General features: G+C 41.9%; 1 protein-coding gene and 1 pseudogene across 1 annotated transcript; both read right to left on the bottom strand.

Moving 5' to 3' along the window:
* Window positions 1-2,795: 2,795 nt before the first annotated feature.
* crygmx (crystallin, gamma MX) lies at window positions 2,796-3,846 on the bottom strand. Its single transcript, XM_029528371.1, has 3 exons — window positions 3,840-3,846; window positions 3,263-3,543; window positions 2,796-3,071 (listed from the first exon to the last, which is right to left on the bottom strand). The coding sequence occupies exons 1-3, from the start codon at window positions 3,844-3,846 to the stop codon at window positions 2,796-2,798; spliced, it is 564 nt and encodes a 187-aa protein (XP_029384231.1).
* A 720-nt stretch (window positions 3,847-4,566) lies between these two features.
* On the bottom strand, window positions 4,567-9,040 carry LOC115060442 (gamma-crystallin M2-like; annotated as a pseudogene).
* Between the last annotated feature and the right edge of the window lie 846 nt (window positions 9,041-9,886).

Raw genomic sequence — 9,886 nt, 5'->3', positions numbered from 1 at the left:
TTTGATCAGTATTACAAGTTCTTTTCTCTCTTTTTTTTTTTTTTTTTTTCTTCTCTTCTTCATGATTTGCTTTTTTCTTGTTTTGTTCCTTGTGGTGCCCAAAGCCTCTGTCAGAGCAGGAACAGTAATTGACAAGCTGCCTCCTTCAAGCTGGAGGGGAAAACGCAACCACTTTTAAATTAAGCTCTGTAACATTCCAGCCTCTGAGCTCTTATCTGATGTCTTGCAATGCACACTTAAGGATTGGTTTGAGTTGTTTCATAGCAATATTGGAGAATTAAAAAAAATGTTGAAAAGGAATATTTGGATATTTTCTTCTTACTTTCTTTCTTCTTTTGCAATTTAAATGTTGAAGATTTTCACACGTTCATGTTCGTCTCTGTCCTGGCACTAGTCTTTCTACTTTCACAAAGAACACAAATTAATGGGGGGGAAAAAAGTCATACTGATCTGAAAAACAGATGTCTAAAAAGGGCCTTTTTAAAGTTGCCCATAGGGGAATTCACATTGCTGGAAGTGGGGCAAAGAAGATGGAAGACAATACTATAGAGGTTTAATTATCCAGCCATCAGAAATGAAAAAGGGGGGCGAAAGAACTGAGACTAATAATGGAATCACAGGCGTATGTTCTTGGTTTCTGTTTCTTTCCTTTTCTTTCCCTTTCCTACCATCTAAAGAATTCATTCTCCAAAACGCACTACTTACCCTTCAATCAGCTTCCCATCACCGAGTCCAAAGGGTTCAGAGATGAAGAGAGAAACAAAACTCGGATTTCACTCTTTTTTTTTTTTTTTTTTTTTTTTTTTGTGTGTGAAGGGATCGGGGGAAAAAAATAATCTAAATGACTTTAGGTATAGAAGAAACAATCCAGGGACAATGAGTACCGTTTCTTTGATGCATAGTGTTATACGGTTGTATTTCACAATATCAGGTGCATCAAAGTCATTATCTACAATAACAGTATTCTAGTTGCTGCATTAACACCACTTCTGACTGAAGTAATAAAAGGGCACTTTGGAGTATGTTGTTTTGAAACAAGGCTCGCATTGCCAGGTTTCTTACATCGATGCTTCTGTTTTACTCCAAAGTCAATGCAAATTTTACATAAAAATATTCTTAGCAATAAACCTTTACGCTGTATGTTAGATCTTGCAAGCTCCTCTCTGCCCCCGACATTGTCTTAAACCCAAGGTTTGAATCGCACTCGCCAAAATGTCAAAAAATATGTTTGGTCAATGCATTTTTCTTGCTGTTCTAAATAAAAGCATACAACATAAAATGTGACAGATGCAAGAGCCCAATTCAGGATGCTCAACCTCTGTCTATAGAAAATATTTTCCTATGTACATATTTTGACGGCAAAAAAAAATATCTTCAGGTTGTTTGCTAATCCAGTTTAGAAATGAAGTTCAAACTAAAATAAAACCTGTTCTGTAAACACTTGTTTTCTGCGCTTCTATATACTTCTAAGGGCCATATTTCCAGAATTAGTTTAATATTTGAAGCCCGATGCCCCTTAAGGACCTTAAATTAACTTCCAGTTTGTAAATTTCCTCTCATCTCTTATTCCCCAGGCCCCAGCTGATCAGTTATCACGTTGGCCCCGTTGATGGTGTGCTGTTGGGTATTGTTACCCGTGGAGATAGCCTATGAGAAGGATGATAAGGGCAAATCACAGCACTTGTACAGTAAAGCAGACAACCCTTTAATTGGACATTACTCAAGACCAGAACTCATATTTCTTGTTGTTCTTGATCTTATGAGATTTTCAAATGCACTCCCCACTGGGCTTCAAATTTTTGAATCAATAATTAATGGTCAAAGTTATTTATTCATGTATATCGTCGCCAATTACGCAGTGTCTAATTAACAATTTCAATAATTGATATTTATTTCTGAAAGGGTTGAGTATCTTGGGCTGATGAAAAATGCATGAGCAGGGATATGAGCTGGGTTTTGTTTTTTGTTCTGAGAGAGCTTGATGCTTGGGGCTAATACCAGGCCACTTTGACTCCAACTCTTTGAGTTGGCACTGGCCCTGTGATGTGGATCTAATATGGGCATCTTTCATGGACCCAAAGCGCTTACTGTGTACCATGTGATCTCATAAAGACTCCTACATGCCCATCCTCAGATACCCCTTTTTTTTTTTTTTTTTTTTTTTTTTTTGGTCTTTAATATTGAACTTCAAAGAATAAGCTTCTGTTTCCTTGATAATTTTTCTTTGTGTGTGGATTGACAATATCGTGGCAAACTGTAGAAACTCTTCGTCTTAGTAGGACCTCAGTGGTTACAGCTACGTTTAACTCTGTGGCCTGATGAAACTAAAGTTCAATCACCAGGCTAAAAAGAAAATTATGCCTCAGATTTATGACAAGCCCTATCCCCCTGATCTTTTGATAGTGACAGCTGTATTCACCAATAGAAAATTAACAAAGGCTCACTTTAGTTGGTATTCATCAAGTTTCCATTTATTGTGATTCCAGTAGGACAGGAGGTTGGGGACTAGTGAGCCAAAACCATTTTGCTGTGGGACGACCAAAGCAAAAAAAAAAAAAATCACTATTTGTGAGCATCGCTTGACAACTGAGTTGGGAAGGAATTTTACCCAACATTGCAGAGCAACACAACAAAACCAGACCCCAACATCAGACGCAGCAAAACCTTCATTATTAAATTGTATAATTTCAGGTTTGGACAACACAATGTTATCACATTGAAACACTGTGGGCCTTTAGGTAACAAGAGGGTAGAAAGCTCAACAGTGGGCCTGAATGGGGGGTGACAACTGGAAATCAGTTGATCTCAGTGACACGTCTCAGAGAACCAAATGTGGGGCTGGTGCTTCCCCACTCGCTGTGCCTCCTGTACTCTCCGGGACGTAGGAAGTACTGGCGGCCCCTGTAATTTGGGTGTTCGTGTAGCATCCAGTAGCCTTCCATGACATTAACAGAGGAGATGTCGCGGGTATGGAAACGCTCATGCAGATCTGGGCAGTCTTCCATTAGCTCCAAATTCTGGCCCCCAAAGTCAGACCGCTCAAAGATCTTCATCCTGTAATTCCCGTTGTACTTGGGAAGAAATAAAGAGAGAATATGCTGATTCCACCAGTCAGGTAGAATAACCTGGCTATGTGAATAAGTTGGACGAAATTTTTGTTTGTACTAAACTTTTCCTGAGTGTAATTTTTTTTTTTCTATATTGAAACAAAAACTTTTAGTGGGTTTATCGCAAACGGGGTAGGGCATCAGTTGAAACTCACAGGTGGCACCATGCGGCAGGAGCGGATGCAGTCATTGAAGCCGGCCCAGCGTTGGTAGTCGGGGTACTCGCCCTTGTGCAGCATATACTGGTAACCGCCATAATTGGGCTTCTCATAAGCCACCCAGCAGCCGCTCTCCACTCTTATCGAGTTACAGCGGTTGAAGAAGTTTTGCATCTCAGGACAGTCACTACTGCACTCATAGTGACGTCCCTGGAAATTCCTGTCTTCGTAGAAGATAATCTGTGTTTGATAGAGAGTTGGACATTGTGACCACGTGGCTATGCAAATGGAACACTAAGAAACATCTTACATCATCTGTCGCCTGCTCTCCAGACATTCAGACTGATTGGTCTTTTGTACATAGTACTTGTAAGCATAGAATTTTCATATAGATAACAGCAGCAAAGTTAAGACATGTAGTATCAAACTCTATAATTTGATGATTAATCATGATTCTTTGCAATTTGCAAATGTTTTATTACATTCCTTAACAGCTCTGAAAATGCAGTCAGCAAAGACATTTGAATTATCACTCCAACTGCAGATTTTTAGCATTTAACCTATTCGGACCCACCGTCCATTGGAATGGACATGAAAAAATACTATTTAAAAACATGAGTAAGCAAAAATGTGTCTTTAGTTTTTTTTGTCCCCCCCCCTCCCCCCTAGTTTTTTTTATTTTGGAGTGGAGTCAGAATTTTTTTTTTTTTTTTGCCCAGAAGAAAAAATGCGGGTCTGAATGGGTTAATATGACAAATTAAAAATATTTGTCTTTGCAGCATTTTTCAGGTAATTTTTTGTTCCTCTATATATTTAAAGTTGCACACTTACCTTGCCCATTGTAACTGTGCTAAATTCAGACCAGGCCAGATGTCCGCTGCACCGGACCTCTTTATAGACCCGGCTGGGATCACGGCTTTACAAACATGAAACAAAGCTTTGTCATGTCAGCGCAATACGCTCTATAGACTGCAGTGCACTCTGGGCCGGCAAGCTGCTGCAGCTGCGTTGTCTTTGTCAAAGCTCTCTCTGTCTATGGAAAACACTGTACAGCTGCACTTTCTCAAAGACCTACAAAAAAAAGTTGCAACATTTGCCTTTATCGGCAGGAATACCAGAAACCTACATGCAGACTGTCAGGATGGACATGGCAGCAAAGACAAAAAGACTGGTTTGAGATTCCTTTTAACTGACTGGGTCTCCTTATGGGGCTTGCAACAGAGACTTCAAATAATAACATAAAGGACACTGTTGTTTGGATTAAGAGTTTAATGTTCATATGAGCTGCGCATGTGTATAATTTACATGAGAGTCCTCATCCTCCTGAATGAGCCCACCATGGGGTTGTGGCAGCCCCAGTCACCACAGGCCCTGTACTCCCCAGGGCGCAGGAAATATTGGCGTCCCCTGTAGTTGGGGTGCTCATAAAAGATCCAGTAACCCTCCATGATGTTGCAGGAGTAAATGTCACGGTAGTGGAAGCGTTCATACACGTTGGGGCAGTCGTCCATGAACTCCATCATGTGTCCCATCATGTCAGGCCTGTTGAAGATCCTCATCCTGTAGGATCCTCTGTACTGGATTTGAAAGAAGTGGGTACATGATTACTATGCTATTTTGGTAGTTTTGAAGCCTGGAGAGCATCTTGGAGGAGCTTTTTGTCCTCAGCTGATCCCTCATTTTTAATTCAAGTGAGTACCTGTACCACTTGTTTTTCTTTTTACCCACCAACTATCAATAAGAAAGAGCCAAAGTTCTCTCGCAGGATGACAGGATTAGACTCAGCTCCCCTAAACTGCCTGAAACACTCAATGTGACTAACAGCATTAGAATGAAGGCACTGAGTCTTATGAGGGGGTATCGTATTCCTTTTAAAGGCTGACTGGGTCTCCTTATGGGGCTTTCAACAGAGACTTTTATGCTATGACCTACCCGAGTATCTGTAAATGACATCAAAAGGCCAGTGATTGACATCCATTTTTAAAGCAGCATTTGATGTACAAGGTGAATTTTCGGGGGATGGGGGACAACCGGTCCTATCTGTCTGTTTGATTGACTTACGGGGGAGAACATTTGGCAGGATCGGACGCAGTTGTTGAAGCCCATCCAGCAGTGGTAGTCGGGGTACTCGCCAGGGCCCAGGATGTACTGATAACCCATGTAGTGGGGCTTCTCGTAGGCCACCCATTGACCACCACTGACACGGATGGAATTACAGCAGTTGAAGTGCCTGAAGGTGTCCATGCAGTCACTGCTGCACTCCCAGTGGCGTCCCTGGAAGTTGCGGCCTTCGTAGAAGATAATCTTGAAAAGGAGAGAGAGGCAGACATTAATCAGGACAATGCCAGATATATACACTTACTGGTTGTGATACACATGAATGGACTGTAGGGGACACTGCTCTCCCTAAAACAAGCTTATTTACTATTTCAGCAGCTCTTCTTGTCCACATTCCTATCTAGTCTTAAACTCAATTTGTCAGCTTTTAAAATTAAGAGTCCGAAATTCTTGCAGTCGCACAAACGCTTAAATTGTTATATTTGGATAGCATTTAATTGTGGAACTCAAGCTCTGTGTTTTTCCTCAAACTAATAAATCTTATTTTTTTGTAGCTAACTTTTTCCTCTCAACTAGCATTTTGTTACCTTACCTCCCCCTTGCTGTATTCTCTTTCCCTGTTACAATATTGGATATTTATTTAAATCTCATTTTCGTTCCCTCTTTCTCAAAGCTGTTGCTGTGCTGCATGTGAGCTCATACCTTTCCCATGGTTGGAGGGCAGTGGATGTTTGCGCACCATAGCCCCAGACACACTTACAGGTCCTTTTATACTCTCCCACTGATGATGAGGCCTCCCGCACGTCAGGGACTACTACTCTTTACCTTTTCAGATACCAACTGTGCCCTTTGTCTGACAGCCCATGGCTAACTTATCTCCTGTCTGCTAGAGTTTACCTATAGAATTTACCCCCCCCCCCCAACACTACAGAAGTGCTATTCTGTGTTTCCATAACCCTTGTTCTACCATGACCTTGTGGTGCAGCCTTTTGAAATAAAACACAAAAGCCCTTTAGGTGTGTGGCCCCCCAGCAACAAAGCTGTTAAAGTGTACAGTCAGTTACGTGATTTAAGGGGACACGGTCTTGCTGTTTTTCGCCTTGCTTACATGGACGATAGCAACATTGTTAGATTTTATTCAGATCCATTTTAAGTGAGTCTGAACTGGAGGATTTGCTCAGTAGTGGAGGTCACTTTGTAATTGTTGTTCAATTCCTGTTAAAGGAAAGTGGTGCTGATACTGTGGACTGAGTCAAACTTTTGTGTTGATGTGATCTACAGTGATCTTTTGTCTCTTTTTGTTTCCATAGCCTGCAGTTGTACTATGATGCCAGACGGGACTTGTTTGTTTGCAGATGTACAGGCAGAACTGTTCTTTGTGCGTGCTTGTCTGTGTGTCTCTATGTATATGTGTGTGTGTAAGTACATGTGTGTTCATTTGTGTGAATGTGTCCATGTTTGAGTGATATAAAAGGAGCGTTTGGGGCATGTGCGTATTGGAGTCTTTGTATAAAATGATAGATGTTTGGACTTGAGTCTTTGGCTTGTGAGCATAGCCCAGAGCTGAAGGGGAAAAGGCCAGAAAGAGTTGCCGCCATCTATTGTGTTGTCAAAGCCCAGCTGATGCCAGAAAGGTCAGTCTCATCCTTTAGCCTTTCATCAGGATAAAGAGCTCATGCCCCCTCTCCACTATGTGTGGTTTTTGCAGCTTCAACTGTGTAAAAAGGCAAATGTTTTCAGAAAGCACAATAGCCATTATGTTCCTGGCCAAAAACACAACTACTGTGGTAACATATCCGGAGCCATATGACACTGTTTCAGTGTTAAGGAACAGCGCTGATAAGCTTTAGCTTCTTTGATCATTCATCGGCTTGAAACTTTCATAGGCTTCAATAGGTTTCATGTTTGAAGCTGCACTCTTTTTCTATGACATAAGTAGATCATTGATATCCTTTCATCACGCTGTGCAGCGTAATTGTGGCAGATTATCAGATGGGATGTTTTGTTTTGTGGAGTTTCTGGAGCAAATAGTTACTCTGGGAGGAAAAGCTTTATCGGAACATATAAGAAGCCAATCTTTAGATATCTTCATATGTCCATTTCTTTTATCGCACCTATTACATGTAAAATCTTTTTTATTCAGTCTTGATGGGCATCTGAATAACAGGAAAACCATTTCTGCTTGGAAAATAGTTGTGAAAATAGTATGTGATATAGTTGGGAAAGGTTCATAGTGCTGAGGTTTCACTGAGTGGGACGCTACAAGCTCAGAGGAGGCTGCTCACGCTGACCTCTGAGCTTGGTGTTGGAATAACATGTAACTGAAGTGCAATCTCTCGACCAAAAGAGGGAAGCAACCCCATCACTGTCACTGTTCCTATTTTCATCACTGAGGAACATCAGCCAACCTTAATTCACTAGATGGGACCATGGCTCTTTCCACATCTCCGTATCTTCCAGAGGGGAACCTTATTCACAGGCTCTCAAATGATCGTCTTTAGCTGTGCTACAAGACTTCTTCTCCCCACCCTGAAGGGAAACTAACATCACAGAGGCCCTTGCCTGCTTCCTCAGTTCCCCTCAGAGCAGAAGAAAGCTACCCGCTGTGGAGCATTCGACTCTTCATCTCAGAATGATGGAAGAAAAGGAAAGGAGAAGGGAACAGTGGGGGGCTCGATTTGGAGCTCCATTGTGTCCGAGGATCTCATTGTGCAATCTGTATAATTGCGTGGGAGATGATGACACTATTAGCCTGGAGAATGACTGTCGATTGGGGACCTCTGTGATTGATGTGTACCCCACAGAGATAGCAGAAACTTTGACAGATAGCAATCGCAGCACTAGTTAACTTGCAACCTTTTCGTCTATCTGGGCTCCAGAAGTAAAACCCAATTTGTGTATCTGATACCTAATTAGAATCTGAATGTGTAATTCATTCATTCATTCATCTGTTCGTCTTCAACCGCTTATCTGTTTCCGGCCCGCGGGGGGTGCTGGAGCCGATCCCAGCTCACACTGGGTGAGGACCCTAGACAGGTCGCCAGTCCATCACAGGGCCAACACACAGGGAGAGTCAAACAAACACTCGTACTCAGACCTACGGACTATTTAGAGTCACAAGTCAACCCGAACATCATGTCTTTGGACGGTGAGAGGAAACCAAAGTACCCAGAAGAAACCCACGCAAGCATGGGGAGAAACTCTGGACAGGAAGGCCCGGGAACCGCACCCGCAACCTTCTTGTTGTGAGGCGACAGTAGTAACCACTATGTTGCTGTGCTTCCCTGAATGTGCAATTCATTCAGTAAAAAAAAAAAAAAAAATATATATATATATATATAGGTCAGAGGAGACTTCTTTCAATTCAAAACAAATCATATTCCCTTAGTCCAAACTACGGTCCCTCTGACCCTGGAATATACAATAAGTCTCACCCCAAAAATGTTGTAGGAAGAGATAGGAGAGCAGACGTGCTTGCAGTGTGTCCAATGTGTTATTTTTCTGAACAGTCATTACAAAAAACACTATGGTACTGAGGTGTAAACAAGGGGTCTATGTGCATTTTGCTCCCGAGGACAAGCTAATCTGGTGCTGAAAATGTGGTATGATCGGAAAGCGCTTGCCAAAAAAGCCTCCCACGCCGAGAGTAGAATAAGGACCCCTCTTTTGCTGAGAGATCATCCTCTCCATTCTTTCCGTCAGAAAATCTCCAGGCATCCTCTCTCTCTTGTCACTGCCAGCGCACAGGCTCTATCGGGATTGCCAGACGCAGGAGCCACTATGAGCCTGTGCCAGGGCCAGGATTTACCGCGATGCGTCTGATGTGCTCCATCTTTTTGCTGGGGGATAATTAAAAGAGGAAATGGTGTTGGAAGAACAGAGTGGAAAAAGGAAGGGGGGTGGCGGTGGCTTGGACCAAGCAAATGGATGCAGCTGTCAATTATGTTGAGTTGTTGATATGTTGTTTGTTTTTGTCTCCTCTTCTCTGAGATTTTGTGTTGAACTGTTACCATCAGCATTCAGTTTTAAAGTTTGTGGTAAATCTCCATTCTATACATGTAATTAAAAAAATACAACCCTTTAGACTAATTAAGAAGTACTCTTAGCAATGAAATCACTATAACAACTTTCTCTTGGTGTGAATCTGATGACCAGCAGGTGATCATCCAAGGGCTGACCTAAAATAAAAATAGTCTAAAAGTCATCTTTTTACAGCGTTGTGCCTAAAGACAACGTGCTCGTACGACAAGAATATCTCTCTTAAAGCTGCCACACCTGTGCCACATTTGCACCGGCATTGTGCCTGATTGTATTTCCTCAAAATATCACAGATTTGGATCACAGCTCTTCCGTGTTTTTTTTTTTTTTTTTGTTTGTTTGTTTTGTTTTTGTCTTGAGCACAGAAGTAACTTTGCAACAATCAAATTCATGTTCACACATCGTTAGTAGGAACTCTTCTCTTAGGGAACCTGAATTGTTCGGGCATCTCCTCTGGTTCGACTGAATTGATTTTGAAATGCTCCACCATACGGCATGACCCACGCGCACTGTGAAAAGCAGGAC

The sequence above is a fragment of the Echeneis naucrates genome, chromosome 19 (assembly GCF_900963305.1).
Source record: "Echeneis naucrates chromosome 19, fEcheNa1.1, whole genome shotgun sequence".
In the NCBI taxonomy this organism is placed as follows: Eukaryota; Metazoa; Chordata; class Actinopteri; order Carangiformes; family Echeneidae; genus Echeneis; species Echeneis naucrates.
This window is presented reverse-complemented; position numbering and strand designations above follow the sequence as displayed.